Here is a 19,426-nt window from a genome sequence, read left to right on the forward strand (position 1 = left end):
CTGGGACTTCTTCTGACTCCGTTCCACCTCCACCTGCCTCGACTCGGACAGTTCTTCAGACTCTTCTTCACCAGGAGACCCCGCCTAGTCCTGCTGGTCTCCCGGCCTTGATCCGCCTACGGGTTCCACCTTGGGCCTTCCTTCAGCGGTCTCTCTCCATCTCCTAGCCGGCTCAAGGGTCCACTACCACAACACATTCACCCATAAAATGGCAAAAATGATTAAGTGTGTTTAAACACATGAAATCCCATATTATTCTGATGCCTCTCGGATGAAGTACATTCTAAATCAAGGAGGGAATGAGTTGGTCAGTACCACTACTCTTCTTTTTCTAGACGTCAGGGAGGGAGTTACGATTTTAATTCATGAGCAGCTCCCTTTTCAGGTAGAACATCAACTTCAAAATGAAGAGGGGAGGTTTGCTATTTTACTGGGCTCCCTATACAATCAAAAACTGGCAATATGCAACATACAAACCTAATGTTTCCTCTCTTGATTTCTTCAATTGTATTGTAGCAAAATTACTGAGATTTCCAGAATATCTGATAGTGATAGGAGGGGATTTCAATGTTGCAGACCATGCCGTGAACTGTAAGCACCCTCCAAAGGTCACAAAGCGGGTAAGGAAACATTGGATGTGAATTTTGTCTGTACCAAATTATTGTAGGTAGCGTATATACTCATGTATAGGTCGAGAAATTAATGCCATAAAATCTGCATAAATTTGCTGGCTCGATTTATATACGCATACTATACGCATGTTTGCACAGCCCCCCACCCTCCTGACCCCCCTAGACCCACCGAAGTCCTGGTGGATCAACGGGGGGCTCAGGCACAATCTCCCATGCCCGGGCCATCTGGCCCCATTAAATCCCTCCCTCCTGATCCCCCCCCAGATCCACCAAAGTCATTGGTGGTCCAGCGGGGCGCCGGGGAGTGATCTCCTGCTCTGGGGCCTTCGGCTGCCAGTATTCAAAATGGCGCCGGCGGCCCTTTGCCCTTACCATATGATGGGGCTACCAGTGCCATTGGCTGGCCCCTGTCACATGGTAGGAGCAATGGACGGCCCCTACCATGTGACAGCGGCTGGCCAATGGCACTGGTAGCCCCTGTCACATGGAAAGGACAAAGTGCTGCCAGGGCCATTTTGCTTGCTGGCAGCCAATGGCCCCGGAATGGGAGATCGCTCCCGGGCCCCCCGCTGGACCACCAGGGACTTTGGTGGGTCTTGGGTGGGGAGGGAGGGAGGAACTGAACAGGGAGGGCAGTTATCAAAGGCGGTAACCAGGCAAATCCTCCTGAGGGGGAACTACCCTCCCCTCAGCTCGCACTTTAACAGCATGCATAGTTTTAGATGCTGGCAGAAAGGGGTGGGGTTAGGGAAGGGAAAATGCTTATGGAGATCTCATTCTCAAATCCCCATGCGGACTTTCCTGTATGGACTTTGCACCTGTGCTAAAGCAAGTGCATTGCCCTAAGGGCACTGTCGCATGTCTCAGGTCTGCGGATATGAAAATCTGCAAACTCTCTGGTTAGAAATTGCCCCCAGAATGGGGATGATGCCTGAGGAAATCTGAGCCTATAAACATATCTTAGAAATAGGAGCCTAAGCTCGAACTAACTTGCATAATCTAATTTGCATAATGAAATGCTAACAAAGACCAGTCAAAGCAAACTGTATTTCACTGTACTTCTCCCCTTTATTTATAAGCTACAGAGGATCTGACAATTCTAATCTTTCTAAATTTCTCTTCTGAATTCAAATGCTTTGGGGAAAATGAATTGAAATTGTCCAAAGTACTTTGAGCTGGTTTAATTTAAGCTTGAATTCAATTATTGTACATAAACCTTAAAAAACATCTCATTTAAAGGAAAGAGAAACTCTGGCTAGAAAAAAACAACATCAGCTCTCCATGAACAATCCATCTTGTTAACTGAAAAAAATGTTGTTGTTTCATAAGCCACCCTGCAGCTAACGATAGGGGGAGGGAGTGAGGGAGGGAAGGATTGAACAGGGAGGGCAGCCATGGGGGGAGGGAGGGAAGGATTGAACAGGGAGGGCAGGATTGACCCATTTCATAAGCACCCTAGGTTTCATAAGCACCATCCTCTACTTATCCACAGGTGACAGGTACATCTTGATTTTGGGGCCCAAAAAATACCCTCGACTTATACATGAGATCGACTTATACACGAGTATGTAAGGTATTTTTGGATGTCTTGTGTATGCTTCATCCTGGGGAGACAGACTACATGTTTTACTCTAATACACACATGACTTATTTTTAGACTCAGTTATTTCTTAATTTCAGAGAGATTATTTCCTAAAGTGAGATAGGTGTTATTTCTGTATCAGATGAAACACCTGTTAAACTGGGACTTAAACTGGGAGACTCATCACAAAGGGCATTTAGATGGGATGTGAGTGCTTGACTATTTCACAATGACAGTTTTCATATCTACTTATAAAATGCATGGACTGAGTATATGGCTTTTAACAATTTGCCACAGACATCCTGTTGTGGGAAGCATGAAAAGCAATGATGAGGAGGCCATTCTCGCAGCCTATGTAGCCAGTCAAAATAAAATCAGGAATGCAGAAATAATCAGACTGACTTGCTGGTTTTATCCTTATCATGTGCCAATTTTAACAGCATAGTCACCTTAGCACATGATAAGGATAAAACCAGCATATCTGATATACATAAGCAGACAGCTGACCAAGCCAAGGTCGCATTGAATAATCTTTTGTTTCAAAGGACTGTGAAATCACTATGTTTTTTAAGATATAAATTATAAAAATATGGCAATAGAGCTAGCAAGCTGTTGGCCAATTTAATGAGGGTAAAGGGGCAACACTGTTATTTTGGGCATTAAAGATAAAATGGTCCGGATTGCTGGTAGACATATCATTAATAGATTTTTGGACTATTACACCAAATTATACAGTTGGCAGTTAGGAAACTTAGACCAACAAACAGAGTTTTTTTTAAGGCTATGTGTGGCCAAATGTTTCTGAGGAAAAACTGAATAGGCTGAATTTGCCAAAGAGATTCAGAGGTGTATCAGGCCATCGTCCCTGGTCCCCACCTCTTCCTGCTTCATGCAGAGGACGTTAAAACTGATTAAGATAGATAAAGACAATGTTTTGGTCCGGGACTGGTTGCAATCATGGTGGGGATTGAAGGCCACTGCTCCATGTTTTTGCCATTGTTGGGGAATAATGACTTTTTTCCTGGTGTGGAATATAAACATATTTTCCAAAGTTAGAGCACCTCTGGCTTTAGTTGTATTGTGCAGCTGTACAGGGATGATGAAACTGCTATTAAATCCTTTTCCCTGCTTCATGAAAGGTATGAAATACCAAACTTACCTTTTTTTCACCTTCGCGCAAACTCGGCATCACCTGCATTTGATCAAATAGTCGGATTCTGCAGCTAGACAGGAGCTTGTCTTCGCCAAAGCAGTACAGGATATTGGGGAAGGGAAGAACTCCGTTTCACAATGGCATCTTCTATGCAAGCAGAAGCTTCCAATTTCTGGATTACATTCATTAAGCACATACTGGAGCCAAGTCTTGAATGTGGACGTTTCAGTTGCAGATATTCAATGGTGTTGTGCTTCTGTTCATAAGCTCTCTACTGACATGATCTTGCAAGAATTGACTTACCAAGTGCTTTATTATTTATATACTGATGTCAAATGCTATCATATGAAACTGGTTCCCTCTCCAGTGTATTCTAGATGCAATTTGGAACCTGGTACACTGCTTTATAAACTTTTAACTTGTTCAGTTATACAACCCTTCCGGGAGAATGTGCTGGTGGCATTGCAAAAGTGTTCTGGTATGTTAATAATGGTGTGACTGTTGCAGCATGGAAAGCATTTTTTGTTCAGCTACAGCCAGATCATCAGCAAAACCTCACTGACTTGGGATATTCTGTGGATTGGAGCAACCTTTCCCACCTAGGGAGCGCTGACAGCTGTTCTAAAGTTATTGGTTGGTATCATTTCCAGTCTGTGCCCCCTCAGCAGATGGTGTGTGTGTGTGGATGTGTGGGTTTGAATGGGGCAACTGGGTTATTTACAAGTTCAAATGTGTGTGGAGGTGGGGGGATGGCTAGATGTTTTGTTTTGTGTAATGTGATTGATGGGAGTGAATACAGGGAAGTTGGGATGACTGGGTTGTGGAGCTATGGCAAGTGTGTTTTATATAAACAAAACCTGCAGGTTGCATACTGTACAGTGGCTGTTGGGCTGCATTCTCCTTTCGTTTTTGTTTGTATCTGTATGCTACTGTTCATGATGCCACTCCTGTATATGTTGTGTTTATTGTTTACTGCGCACCTTTCGAAATAAAAATGATTTTAAAAAAATAAAAATACATTTAGGTATCTGTATGCAAATATCAGAATAAAACTAAGGTGGAAAAGTTAAGTGTATGGCAGTAAATGAACACATTGACATAATAGATATCTCAGAGGTTTGGGGGAAAAAGACCTTGCAAGACTGGGAAACTGGGCATGTCAATGGCAGATGGAATTTACTGTGGAAAACTGCAAAGATCTGTACATAGGGAAAATAATCCTAACTATAGGTACACCATGCTGGGTTCCGTATTAGGGGTCACCACCCAAGAAAAGAATCTCGTAGTCATTGTGGACAACACATTGAAATCCTTGGCTCTGTGTGTGGTGGTGGCCAAAAATACATATAGAATGCGAGGAATTAGTAATTTTTATGCCGCTCGTTTAGCTGCACAGTGCGCAGATATTTTTTAAGATGAATTTTAAATGCCTAATGCATGCATCAATTAGGGGATGTGCCCATAAATCAGACTTCCACACACCCACCCTCTTTTTCAAAACTGGGAGATGCATGCATAGCTCGGGCTGTGTGCACATCTCACAGATTTTCAAAAGGGGTGGGGTGTGGGTGTGGACTTGGCAGGGCATGAGCGTGGAGAAGATGTAAGTCAGGAAACAAAGAAATAGCTGATTCGTTGGGGTTTAAAGGGTCTGGGGTAAATGGGGGGAGTGCAGGCTATTAAACCAGGGGGGTTTGGAGGTCCTAGCTCATAACTGGGTGAACTGGGGGATGAACTGATGAAACTGGCAATGGTGTGGACATGCGCCCCTTTTAAAATTCCCTGACTTATGCAGTAGTGGCGGCATTTATGCACCTAGGCGAGCACCCATTTAAAATTGGGTGCACATTGGCGCACGCCTACTGTATTTTATAACATACACGCATATGTGTGCACATGTTATAAAATCAGCCCATCCCCAGGTGCTTGCCAGCACACAGGCACCAATGTGCTCCCGTGCACCAGTTTGAAAGTTACCGTCCCTACCCGTAGATTTTGCACCAAATTTTGAAAGTGAAAAATATGCACATACTTTCACTTTGAAAATTGCCCCAAGGAAAAAAGCACTTGCAGAGATCTGCAAATGCTTTTTTCTGATCAAATCAATGCCACTACTTTTAAAAATACAAACGTAGGCTCATTGTTGCAATCCCCACCCTAATCCTGGCCCCAGGAACACCTCCGTTAAAAGTGCGGGCGTTGTGGAGTTAGGCCTGTACGTTTATCCTGACATGGGGAGGGCAATTTTCATAGCCTGTTTACATAGGTAAAACACTTTCCCCCCATGGATATTGCCTTCCGCATGAATAAGTTAATGAGCCATTCTGGTTATTTTTTTGTGTGTGGGAAGAAGACCTTTCCTTCCTCTGCTCACTTGCACGCAGGAAGACTGACATCATGTAAGGAGCCGGAGTCGTTCAAAGGACAGCTGCCAAGTGACCTGGCTTCTGCAGGGAGACTTGAGGCAGCTCCTGAATTCCCCCATGGTCTGCATGGTTCTGTTACTTCCATCTGAAGTCCATGCTACAGATGTGAAGCATATGTCAGGTGGAAAATGTCACAGAGCTCAGAATGGCCAAAAGTCTCCTTCCAGAGACTGGGTCAGTTTTTAGCTCGGTTAAAAAGAAGAGTTTTAGCTGTTGCTAGCAGGTCTAGGCAGACCTCCATAAGTAAGCTTCTCAGCGGCGATGAGCTTGTACATGACTACATGACCCCCCCCCCCCCTACACCTCAAATGGAAAGCAGCAATACTATCTGGAATCTTTATAATAACATAGAGCATCTTAGGTATTTTGCATTGTCTTTTGGACTTTTTCTTTCTATTTTGTCCTGGAGGAACTTTTGAAAAGTTGTAAAAAGTCATTTCATTTAAGAAATTAAATAAAAATCTGAATGAGAAAGAGGAGGGGGGAACTTGATGATCATCTTGTTCTAATTTGCCAAATAAATAATTATTGTTGGTTTGGGCTCTATAAATAGGTACGGGCCTATCCACTTTAGCAGAAAAAAAAACATTTTTAGGTCAAAATTTGTACATTCGTGACTGATGGAATCAGTATTAACAACTAGCATTTTTTTTTTTTTTCTGTACCGTGTCCCTAGTAAAAACATAAAAAGTACAATGTGGCATGCCACAACAGCTGTAGGTACCCCGCCGATACGAGCTGTACATGCATGCTTCCTAGAGTCACGTGAGCGCAGATCTGAGCCGGGGACGGCAACATTTAAATAGCCACGCGGGCACACATGTATGTGGGTGCCACGCGGGCACATACATGTGTGCTTGCGCCAATGGACGCAGCCATTTTATAACATACGTGCGTTTATGCACACATGATATAAAATAGGCTGTACATGCTACATGTGCATGCAATTTTATGTGGATGTGAGCAAATGCCTCCTCAACTGCGTCAATGGGGGAATTTATTTTTTTATTTATTTATTTTGAATTCTTATATACCGACATTCTTGTATAATATACAAATTATATCGGTTTACAATAAACAGAACAATCGCGGCAAAGGCGTTACATTAAACCATAGCGTCTAATAGAATATAATACAATAGAACATTCGCTACTAAGGCGTTACCTAAAACAGCAACAATAGAATATAAATATGCAAACATATGGACAAATACGAATGTAGCATAAAGGGGTCCTAAAGAACATAGGCACGATAAAACTTTAAAGCATTAATAGTTAACGTCCACATGATCCGTAAGTCTTAACTTTCATACCTAAGTAGAGTAGTTCGGGATACTTTGGCGTAGGTGACAAAGATACATGCGCCGACGCAATTACCAGTTTCCCCAGTTCATTTCCAGTTCACCCAGGTAAAGGAAAGGATTTTCTAGTCCCTCTAGTTAAATAGCCTCCCTTTTACCCTGTTAGCCCCAATCCTTAAAACCCCGCTGAGTAGCCTATTCTATTTTTTGTTTCATGACTTACACACCATCCATAGCAGAAGTAAAGTTATATGGTAGGGGACCCCGGCACACACATGTGTGTAAATACTTATGTAATGGTTTCATTAAAAAAAATCCATGCCCCACCCAGACCACACCCAAGCCCCCCCCCCCTTTTTTTTAAACAAGCTTTATGCACGTACAGGGAGATACCAATGTACTCTAATACTTTTCATGCGCTGGCCTGATTTCTGCACATATCTCCCGGCTTTGGGGCACGTAGGGCATTTAAAATTCGCCTTTTAGTGTTTTACTGCTGCTATCAACAGAAACACCCCGGTAAATGTAAAATCCTAGAATATTTCAAAACCAGCGAGAAAATATGAAAAAAGCTGCAATAGCTGTGCAAGGAAAACAGGTTTGACATTAGCAATTGGGGCTTTACCAGCCACAGAGATACATGTATGTGTCCCTTCAAGGTAATGGCAATTGGCTGGGTAGGACATGTAAATGACACATTATATGCACAAGTCAACATTTTCCATAATAAAATAATGCTTAAAATGAAACAAGTGCCATTCTTGTGGCTGAATGGCACCCTGGGTTGGCTGAGGCAGGGGAGAGGCAGTGATCACGGATCCTGGAGGGAGGGTGGATGGAAGGCACCATGGTTTTTGCTTAATGGTGATACCTAGTAGTTGTGTGCATTCATTTGCAAATTATCGCGAATCCGCAACGTTTATGGTTGGATTCGTTGCATTCGTTGCATCGTGAAATGTATCGCAATTTCCCACGAATACAACGAATCGCGGTCGAATCATTCGGCCGTCGAAATGGCAATTTTAAACAACCCCCCCCCAGACTTGCCTAAATTCCCTGGTGGTCCAGCAGGGGTCCCGGAGTGTCTTCTGCCCTCCCTCCATTGGCTGCCGGCGCCATCTTGTGCTCCTACCATGTGACAGGGGCCGACTAATGGCAGCGGTAGCCCCTGTGACATAGTAAGGGCAAAGGCTATCGGCGCCATTTTGAATACTGGCAGCCGACGGCCCGAGTGCAGGAGATCGCTCCGGGACCCCCCGCTGGACCATCAGGGAATTTAGGCAAGTCTTGGGGGGGGTCAGGAGGGGGGGTTGTAGTTAATTAAATTAAAAGGGAAACGAATAAGAATGGCACGAATCAACGGATCGGGGGGGCCCCTTTGAATGGATACAACGTATCTGGCCCCGAAGAATACGAATGTTGTATGAAATGTATGCGGCTCCTCTGCACATCCCTAATACCTAGTGGCCGGATTTAGGGTCTGTGATTGCAGGGTTTTGGAAGGAATCTTAAGTACATGGTTCCCTGGCCGAGGAATGATGCTGCAATTCCCAGACTAAAATAAGCAGGAAGGGAATTAAAAAAAAGGGGGAAAAATACCTGGGTAGTTGTAAATGAAGGCTCATGGTGTTAGATCCCAGGCCTGGTTGCAACTGAACTGAGCAAAAGAGCAGGAGGAAATTTCTGGGCTCCCCCAGCCCCACACCTGAAAAATGAAGCAAGTATGGCCAGTGCATTCAGGGATTTATTAAAGAGTGTTTCACTCCCTACCAACGTCCTTGAGGTTATGTACAGACAAAAAACAATTCAAAACTGACCTTAAGACTTGGTTATTTAAATGCGCCTTTACTGAATATGAAGTGTCAGCTTCGAACACCAAGTAATGAAACCAGTAGCGAGACGCGAACCACAGTTAATTGAACATTATGAATTGTTAAGAGCATTTCATTTTTTTACTGTTTGTCTGTTGTTAGTGTTTTTTGATAGTTTTTTAATTTACTTTTAGATTTACTTGGTTTTAGTTTGCTTTTACTGTTCTTAACTGCTAACTTATTTCTTACTTTTAACAGAGTTAGCTGTTACTATTTTATAATGTATTGTATTTATTATATGTTTGATTTATGTAAACCGTTGTGAAGGCACGTCTGATGTAACGGTATATAAACTACAAAAAACTAAACTAAACTAAACTATTCAGCACCATGGCTTGAATCAGGGCATGCTCAAACTGGTCCCCGCCAATCAGGTTTTCAGGAAGTACCTAATGAATATGCATGAGATTTATCTGCATGCACTATCTCCTATATATGCAAATATTTCTCATGCATATTCATTTGGGATATCCTGAAATCCTGACTGGCTGGAGGTGGCCTCAGGCACCAGTTTGAGCACCCCTGGCCTGGATAACCTGTTTGGACAGAGAGAGAAATTAGAATTAAAAGCACATTGTTAGTTTCTGAAACATGCAAAGAATGGCACCCAAGGTAAAGAAAACCATAGTTTCAAGTCCACCATACCTTGCTTATGGGAAATTTAAAGACCTCTTCAAAGTAAGCCGGTTGGCTTATGAGCAGCAAATAGAAGGTCCAGCTTCGACAAAAGTTTGCTATGATGATCGCGTAAACTGGCATCGAGGTGAAGAATTTGCTCCATGGGGTTTTAAATTTCTGCAAAGGACAAGAGAAGGGCACTTCTGTAGGCAAGACTACATACAGAATCTTAGCCTGCCGGTACTGTCACATTCATAACACCGCACAGTCACTCGCTGGGTGAATGGGGCCCTGATGATTGCATTTAAAGTGACCAGGACAGAATCATGGAATCAATCAATGGCTCACCTCATAAATATGCTAATGAGGCTATGCTGTGCTCTCCGGTGGAGACACTTGCTTTTGCAGCAGTCTCTGAAGGATAATAGGCAGCAAAATCCCATTAAACACTATAGGATTTATTTACTTTTAAATTATAAAAACGAGCATACCATTATTACAATGTGCAAAAGGAGTGAACTGCAAAATTCTTGTCCTCTGTACTTATTAGCACAGGGTAGTACCGCACTCAAAAGTGGACGTGTAAACATTTTTCATTGCTCTTGGTCACTTGACACACAGCAATTGTGCAAAATGAGCATCATAAGGAAGCACATTTTTGAGGGGCATAAAGTGCCTGAAATTTGACTGTTGGTGGTTTATTTATCCTATTTCTTAACATTAAATCAGCATCTTAATTTGGACAATGATTGCATTTGCCTTCTTTAAAAAAAAAAAATCAAATTTCCCTTGCAAGGAGCCCAGGAGCTCCAAAATAACTTTTGAGGATTAAGAAATAAAAACACGTAGCTCCTGTACAAGAGAGCTGGGTTTGATTCCCAAGCCTCCTTTGGCTCCTCAGGCTGACTGAGGCTAGAAGTCCTGCAGATGCAGCCTTCCCAGTCCCTCAGGGGAGGAGGAAGCCCCAATCATCATGCAAAACTAAAACCTATTGGCTAGCTAAAGACTGCAAACCGTAATCTGTGTCTCTGTCATCACTGTGGCTAGACTAGACAGGAGGGAGGGAGGTAAATTGATCAGTGCTATTGGAAGGGTTTAAATATGTGGAAATTAAATGCCTCTAAAAAAAACCCAAACAAACTGAGGAGGGGGGAGATCAGGTAGGCTACAATTGACTGGCCTTTGCTATATCCTAAGGGCCGGATTTTCAAAGCCCTATGGATTTACGCATGTAGGGGGGGGGGGTTACACGTGCCGGGCCTATTTTATAAAGGCCTGGCGACGTATGTAAAGCCCCGAGACGCATCTAAGTCCCAGGGCTTCGAAAAAGGGGCGGGGAAAGGCGGTCCAGGGGGTGGGGTGGAGCGGGGCCAGAGGCCTCCGGCACTGTGGCCATTTGCCGCTGTGTTGGAGGATTGCATGCTGGCAGGCGCAAGAGTTAGGATAAAGGTCGGGTGGAGGGGTTAGAATAGGGCTAGGGGGTGGGAAGGTTAGAGGAATGGGTTAGAAGGATAGAGTAGGGGGAAGGGAAGTTCCCTCACAGGCTGTTCCTAAATTGGGGCGGCCTGGGAGGGAACAGGGGAAGGCCGTGGGCGTCAGCGCATGCAAGATGAACTAGTGTGCACCCCCTTGCGCGCGCCGACCCCTGATTTTATATCGTGCGCGCACCTGCGCGCGCATGTTATAAAATCGGGTGTCCATGTGCGCGCCCCAGGTAGTGCGTGCACCTGCACGCCCGCGCGCTTCTTTTAAAATCTACCCCTAAGTCTGTGATCTGCTAGTGCGCCTTCATAGCAATCTTACTTGGAAAGCCTACATCAGTTAGGTGTGTTGGATCAGCTTTATGAGGCTAAAACTTATACAGCAGCCGAAGCCTCTTTTAGGAAAGGAGGATTTGATTAATTTCATCCGTTTCCTTCTTGCCGTAAGTCTAAACTATTGAAATGTGTTAGTGGGCATTCCAAAGAAATATCTCTATCGTCTCCAGCCTAGTCTGAATGCTGCTATCCAAACTGTAACAGGTGGTTCCATAAGGGATCATATAATTTCAGTCCTGAGGAGCCTACGTTGACTGCATGTGGAATATTGGGCGCGGTTTACATTTCTGAGCTTTTTGGGGACAGAGACCATTGCATTTAAAACAGCTAGAGCCATACATTCATATGCAACCAATGAGATTAATCCACAAACTGTGTGTACTCAGTCTTTATGGACAATATATGAACTTTTCTGACGGGACATATATATACTATATTGTTACTATTGAAGTTTTGTGAAAAAATATATATTATTATTTAAGATATATGAATTTTTCTGACGGGATATATAGATAAATATACTATATTGTCACTGTTGAAATTTTGTGAAATAAGTATATATCATTGTTTTGAAACTCTATAAATATTTAACAAGAGATATATATATATATACATACTATCTTGTTACTATTTAAGTTTTGTGAAAGTAATATATATTATTGTTTTGGAGCCTCTATAAATATTTGACAAGAGTGGTGCCTTTTGCTGTTTTATTTTGATCGACAGGACCCTTTAAGTGCTCTTTGGAATTTTTATTTGAACCATCAATTCAGGATGCAAGATTAGCCTTTACACATGACAGAGCTTTTAGTATAGCTGGTCCTTCACTGTGGAACAGCGGTGCTCTGGAGCTCAGGAGTCTGGATTCCTACCTTTCTTTTTGAAAGGGACTTTTCTTAAGAATGTAGGACAGGCTTTGATGTTTTATAAGTTTGTTTACCGAATTTATATTTTTATTTTTTGCAGATGCATTATAGCCCTCATTTACTAAGCATTTTTCCCCATAGACAAAGAATGGGTGAAAAGCCTTAGTAAACCAGGCCCTATGTCAGTAATTGTGTCTAAATTGGAGATATTCAACATCTTTATGGTCAGTTTTATTGTCTTCATGCAATGACCATAACAGTTTAGAAGATATAGTAGAGATGTGCATTCATTTGAAACAAAATTGGAAATTCTAATAACATTTTCCATTTGTTTTGAAAGAAAAATGAGCAAAAAATAACTAAAATGAAAAAAATACCTGTGCACACCCCTAATAGATAGTTTTGTATATACTGCATTATTCATGTTCAATCTGCATGTTAATTATTATTTTATGTTGTTGTGATTCCTGGAAGAGTAATTTTTTATTGTGCTATGCCTGAAGGAAAACAAATGTAATAAGTACATGAGGTATAGTTTCAAATGAAGGCCAACAGGACCAGTAGAGGTTGGTGGTGATTAAGTTAGAAGGCCACATGAGCAGGAGGAAGCTGCCAGGGCAAAGTAAAAAGAAATGTATCATCTAAATTGAGAATTACAATTGTATCCACAGTCTTTATTAGCTTAGAAAACAACTTTTTGGTGGCCACAAACCCTCAGAAAGAAATATATCCCTCATGCTTTGAAAATTATACGTACGCCAGTAGTGACTAAGTTGGTTCCTTCTCCTATACTTGTTTCAATGTATGTTCTTTCATCAGTAGTAATGGTTGGATGTACAGCAGGGCTCTCATAGGCATGTAACAGCCAAAAAACATACCACAAAATCCCAAAGATTCCTGTTCAAATCAAAAGAATGTCTTGTTATGCTAATTCTTTGAAAATGTACACGTTCCTAATACCTTTTCAGTATTTCACTTATCTGCTACGATGGCAAATGAGTTAACTCACCAGTGCTCATATACACATACCCATGGATGCATGCACATACATATACGTACGTATACAAATGTCAAAACTTCTTTCTTGTCACAGAAGCAGGGTAAGCAAACTTTGTTTTTGTTAAATAATTAAAATCCAACCTTTTAGTCCCAATTTAAAATTTGATGCTGAGAAGACAGCAGAGTTTAAAATTTGTGACACCTCTTCCTCATGAGATATTCCCTCCAGCATAAATGTAATTAAATTGGGATGATACTGATACATATCACATGCCCGAGCAGGAATCAAATTGGCATATGCAAAGCATTAATAAGGCATGGATAACTGAAGAACAGATTCAGGGATAGCTTAGCAATGCCAAAAAATAGAGCTGTGTCCATAGTACAGCTTTTAAGATAAGGGAAACGAAGCCAGTCATTCCAGAAAGAAAATCATCAGTTTATTTAATTCATTAAAAAAAAAACCAACATACAAAATGATTTGGTTCCCCAAATGGAATCCGCATGAGAATTGTCCTTAGCCATCAGCATAGCCATTCATGATTCACCACTGGACAGATCAATTTGGTCCTCCAATCCTCAAACAAATCCTGCCATAGTGCTGTCGATATATTATAGTCTAGATCCCTTGGATCATGGAATGAACATCACGCAGTCTAATTACAGTCAGGGCAGTATTCGAACACAATGACACTGGAAAAGGGTTGCTTTAGGCGCTGGTTGCTTGATAATTGCCGCCATAATTTTGTCTTTTAGTGTATTTTGTTAAATCTTTATTTGATCATCTATACGACAACATATTTGTCATTATGGTTAATCTATTACTTTTCTCTAAATCCAACTTCTATTGAATGCTTGCAAAACAAATTGAGATAATCCCCTATTTTATTACATGTGTATATTTGTATGTAAATGGGAATATGGATTATACATTGTCTCTAATGTGGGTGAAGAACTGATGGCTCTGATAATGTAATTGTACTGGGGGCACCTTGATACCACCGAGGCAATTCACATCTAAGTGTCATTCCTGCATAAGTATAATTTACATTAGCTTTTAGGTAATATTCTACTTCTCCTACGGCCCTTTCTAATTTGGGGATGAAGTTCAGTACTTTTCTATATATGCTAACATGTTCTACTTCGAAATCCTCCTTGCCTCTGCCTTAACTCTGCTTTTTGATCTGTCGCTCCTTTTCTTATTGCATGAATTTTCGGCGTTTTGCCGTGTCCCGCCTCTGACTCCACCAGCACTCCGCTTCCCTCTCTGCACTTTCTGCCTTCCTCCTTTCTCCCTATTTGCACTGATATACTATAGGTGTCAACAGTGAGGGTCCCATGGGTCTCGGTGATTTCATCATATGACACAGACATAACGGCATGACTATCTGGGGGCAGTTTCCTTTAGGAAACTCACTGCAAGTTAACGCATGTACAAAGCAGCCGTGCACTTTTTGCACTTGCAAGGAATGGAGTAAAATGGCATGTGTGCATTTGAAAAAAAAACGAGTTTCCTGTCCCAACCTAAACAAAACTCTTTTAAATCCGGCTAAAAATGTGCACGGTGTAAAAGCCGGCGGATGCTTTTAGCCACTCAGGGGAACAATTTTCTACTGAGGGAATCTAGCTGGGGAACTCCGTAATCAGCCAGGCACATCCCATTAAAAATTATCCTCATACCATATTAAATGTGACAATAATATAATGAATGCGATTTGATAAAGCTTAACACAAAAGATGCCTTGTAAATTTAGCATTTCAGAAGCTTACATGCTAGCAAATTTGGGGTACTGAGAGTAGCAGGAAGAGAGAACAATACTGTATTTACTGCTAATTACAGCTGGGTAAACTGAGTCACAGGCAGATAGCATGAACTGATTTGTGGTTCAATACTATCACCCATCCTAGATCACTAAAGAGTAAAAATGTTTTTACAATGTAAGTCAACAAATTACACAGTTTAATAAAGAAACTCACCATATATGTAAAAGACTGAAGGCCATCCTATATACTGTACCAATATTCCTGCTAAGGGCATGGCAATCACTGCCCCAGCATAAGAACCTAAAAGGCAAAATCGGTCAAAATACATAACAGACATTTAGGGAATTCATTTCAGCATTTAAAAAAAAAAAGTCCCAGTTTCTCCAGTTTTCCCTTCTAGCTCAAAAAGAGATAAAAAGAAAAGTTCTCTTGCATTATACCACCGAGCAGTATTCTAAAAGCTGAAAGGTGACTTTTAAAAGCCTGGCACACACCAAAATTGGGAGATTCATGCACAAGTTGGGCTGGTGCGCCCAGGGTCTGCGGAAGCATTAGGCGGCATAGGCAGTGGTCTAGGGTGCCAGAAGTGGGCGGGGCAGCAGAGTAGCTGGTGAGGGCGACAGTTTTGAAAGGACAGACAAGATGAGAAGTGGTGTGGGTGAGGCACAGAGCTGGAGGGTGTTTTCTGTTTTGGGGTATGTAGGTATTTCTTTGAGGAGCTGGGGTCATGTGCAGTTCGAGAAAGAGAGTGAGAGAGATCATGCGACGACATCACTACCTTTGGCGGCTGGACACCCTTCCATGGGCACTGGGTGCGCCCACCGAATTGTAAAAGCTGTCCAGATGCGCGCGCATCTCACACGGCGTACACATTTCACTCCAATCAAAAAAAAGGGTCAGGGGTCTGGCTAGGGTGTGGGCATTTTGGGGCGAGGCCAAGAGATGTGCACGCGGATACCTACGCACCTGGGCGTGCACCCAGGTCGAGTGCCGCGTAAGTTTACTTCTGCTAGGGAGGAGGTGTAAGTTTAAAGAAAAAATCTAGCTACACCTGAGGAGTTTTAAGGGTCTGTGGTAACTGGGGGAATGTAGGCTATTAAACCAGGGAGGTTTGGAGGATCTAGTTCTTAACTGGGCGAACTGGTGGACAAACTGGTGAAACTGGCAATGGCGTAGTCGCGTGTCCCTTTTAAAATTCCCTGACTTATGCAGTAGAAGTGGGATTTACACAGCTAGGCGCATGCCCACTTAAAACTGGGCACACCTATGCATGTGCCCAGGCTATTTTATAACCTGTGCCCATATATGCACATGTGCATGTCCCTGGGTGCTCCTGCACACAGATGCCAATATGCACCCGCAAACCGCTTTGAAAGTTACTGTCTAATGCCGCAATGCAATGCCATCACATATTTGCCATATGTAGGAAATTGCAGAGCACATAATAGAGAAGCAAAGTTACACAAGAGGAGTGGTTTTGTAACCCATCTTGGGCAGCCATTTGACCAGGTAAGCAGTATAGAAATCATTTAAATAAATAAATAAAACTGGTGAAGAGTGCAATTAAAGGTGAGGAGCCAACAGATGCCTGTCCAGATTGGTTCTGCAGGGAGGAGAGAATGTGTCTCAGTCTGGGCACAAAATCCAGGTCAGCCCCTTGTTCAGTCCATGATATTATTTGTGCTTTTATTTATTTTAGCCATGTGTGCATAAGCAGGACTTGAACTCGGGCCTCCTCACCTTTTTTTGCTCGTTACTCTGACCAGGTAGGCCACAAAACCTGCAGGGGTTCTCATCATGTGTTAAAGAACTTCCCGATCTCAGAGACATATTCACAGAATGAGACGCATATTGCTATAAGGCAGTCTCCTTTGTGGTGCACCAGGTTTTTCTAGGTGTATCTCACCGGAGCAATAGCTCCTACTGTCCATCCGTCCATATGCATGGTAGAAGTCAGATATCGCTGAATGGATTTCACTGAAATTTGGCTCAAGGGATGAAGACTAAAAATTGTTGAGGATTTGTAATTTTGGTTCAGACTGGAGCAAAACTACAATTACCTGACAACTTTTACTGTCGAATCCCCGTGACAACTTTAATTTGCTCTGAGGAAGGGAAATGTACCTTAGTGTCATGCTAAGTGTTTGCCAACCTTCTCCTAGAGGTTTTAGAATTGCAGTAAATTCATTACAGATGTCCTGAAAACCAGGTTAGGTATGCCTCCTGGAAAGGGCTGGGAAACACTTTCTAGCACTTACTAATCATCTTGTTAGTGGCCTGTTCACACTTGCCCAAGACATTAGGATTGATCTCACCTCTACAGTATATTTGGTAAAAGCACATTAAAAAAAAAAAAAGTGTATTTATTTATTTAATTTTATACATTTTTAAATAGAAATGTACCTCCTAAGCAGCTTTTTCTTACATAAACCTCATTTAAACAAGCATTAGCTTACTTGGCTGATATGACAGTTTTTCAAAGATGCCATTTACTTTCACTGAGAGATTAAAATATTGAGAGAATATGGAGGAGGCCATACGATCAAGTCATTATATAAAATATATTTATTTATTTATTTATTTTTAATTTTTATATACCGACATTCTTACATCCGATGTAAATCATACCGGTTTACATTAAACAGAACAGCAGGAAATAAATTTCCATAGTCTAATACAAAGAACATTTCTAATTAAAATTATTAACGAGCGAAAAGAAAAGGTAAAGAATTGGAATACAGTTTAAATAAAAGAAAAATATAAAAGATTTTTTTTTTTTTTACAAGCACAAGGGTTGCACGAAGGGGTGCACAAAGGGGAGGGCCCCTTTGTCGCGCCCCTTCGGTGCGCGACGCATGGCGCGTGACGCCTGATGGTGAGGCGCTCTTCAACCGTCGTCGGAGCTCCCAGTGACGTCAGGGGGGGGCGTGGTCATAGATCTCAGTCATTCCATTTCCCTCACCTCCTGCTGTTGGTTGTTGGTTCCGTATCTTTTTTTTTTTTTTCCTGCCATTCAGTTTGTTGTTTAGTTCTCGCGGGGGCCCAGGATGGAGGGTGGCCTCCCCGCTCGCCGGCGCCTGATGGTGAGGCGCTCTTCAACCGTCGCCGGAGCTCCCAGTGACGTCAGGGGGGGCGTGGTCATAGATCTCAGTCATTCGATTTCCCTCACCTCCTGCTGTTGGTTGTTGGTTCCGTATCTTTTTTTTTTTTTTCCTGCCATTCAGTTTGTTGTTTAGTTCTTGCGGGGGCCCAGGATGGAGGGTGGCCTCCCCGCTCACCGGCGCCTGATATAATATAATATAATTATATTATATCAACAATAGACGTAGGCTCTGTTATCGTAAACCATATCTTGGATCTTATCTCAGAGTTGCAGGCAGACCTTGAACATTTAGCTACTAACATCCTTCATGCATAGGGTTGCCTCTGGCTCCAGATTTTCAGAACAAGATGATCTGGTCCTGCACTGCATACAGAGACTTGTAGTCTCTCTTTTCATAGGGACTTTAACTACAAATCCTGCATGCGATGGGGTAAAACCTGGACTAGATCAACCTGTCCTAAAAATGTATTTATTTTATTTATTACATGTTTATACTGTTTATCAAAAAATCTAAACTGTGTACATATTACATACATAATATCAATTAAAAAACAAACATTCATAGTAAACATAACATGATTGCCCTAACATCATCTCACATATTAAAAACAGATCAAAATCTTTAAACATAAACATAAAATAATACTCTCCACTCTTTTCTTCCATTCCCATAACCACTGCTTAAGATACACTCTCAGCACCCCTACCCTGAAATGCTCCTACAAAAAGCCAGGTTTTTAAAGCTTTCTTAAATAGAACTCACACGAAACCCATTTAAATGAACAAATTTCACAGATGGAATTAATAACAAACATTTGTTCGCCATGCACAACTCCCTTTTAGGTATATGAGGCTGAAATCTAGTCCCAGCCTAGCCTTTTCAACACTATAGACACACTTTTTATATCTAATTCTAAACTCCACCAGCAGCCAATGCATATGATGGAGAACTGGCATGATATGCTCAAATTTTCCTCTATCACACAGCACCCTGGCTATAGAGTTTTGAAGCACTTGTAATTGTTTGATCATATTTTTTGGAAAGCCCACAAATAACGAATTACAACGACCAATACTATTTAAAATCAGCATTTGTAGGACTATCCTAAAATCCCCACTCTCAAGATATGGTTTAAGACGACACAACATCCGCAATTTTAAAAAACCTGTTCTTATCAAATTCTGAATATGATCTTTCATCAGCAGTCCCGTATCTAAATGTACCCCCAAATCATGAATCCCTCTGGCCAGCTTAAAATCAAACCTGCAAACTTAAAGGCCGAGAGTTCCACCTC

At 42.0% G+C, this 19,426-nt stretch overlaps 1 protein-coding gene across 1 annotated transcript in view; it reads right to left on the reverse strand.

Moving 5' to 3' along the window:
* Nucleotides 1–19,426, reverse strand: part of SLC17A8 (solute carrier family 17 member 8) — a 174,352-nt gene that overhangs the window by 22,885 nt on the left and 132,041 nt on the right. The window contains exons 7-9 of the mRNA XM_029597476.1: nt 15,242–15,328; nt 13,023–13,162; nt 9,610–9,759 (exon numbers count right to left, since the gene is read on the reverse strand). Of these exons, the coding sequence (XP_029453336.1) occupies nt 9,610–9,759; nt 13,023–13,162; nt 15,242–15,328 (377 nt within the window). The remainder of the gene's footprint in view (nt 1–9,609; nt 9,760–13,022; nt 13,163–15,241; nt 15,329–19,426) is intronic.

The sequence above is a fragment of the Rhinatrema bivittatum genome, chromosome 4 (genome assembly GCF_901001135.1).
Source record: "Rhinatrema bivittatum chromosome 4, aRhiBiv1.1, whole genome shotgun sequence".
NCBI lineage: Eukaryota > Metazoa > Chordata > Amphibia > Gymnophiona > Rhinatrematidae > Rhinatrema > Rhinatrema bivittatum.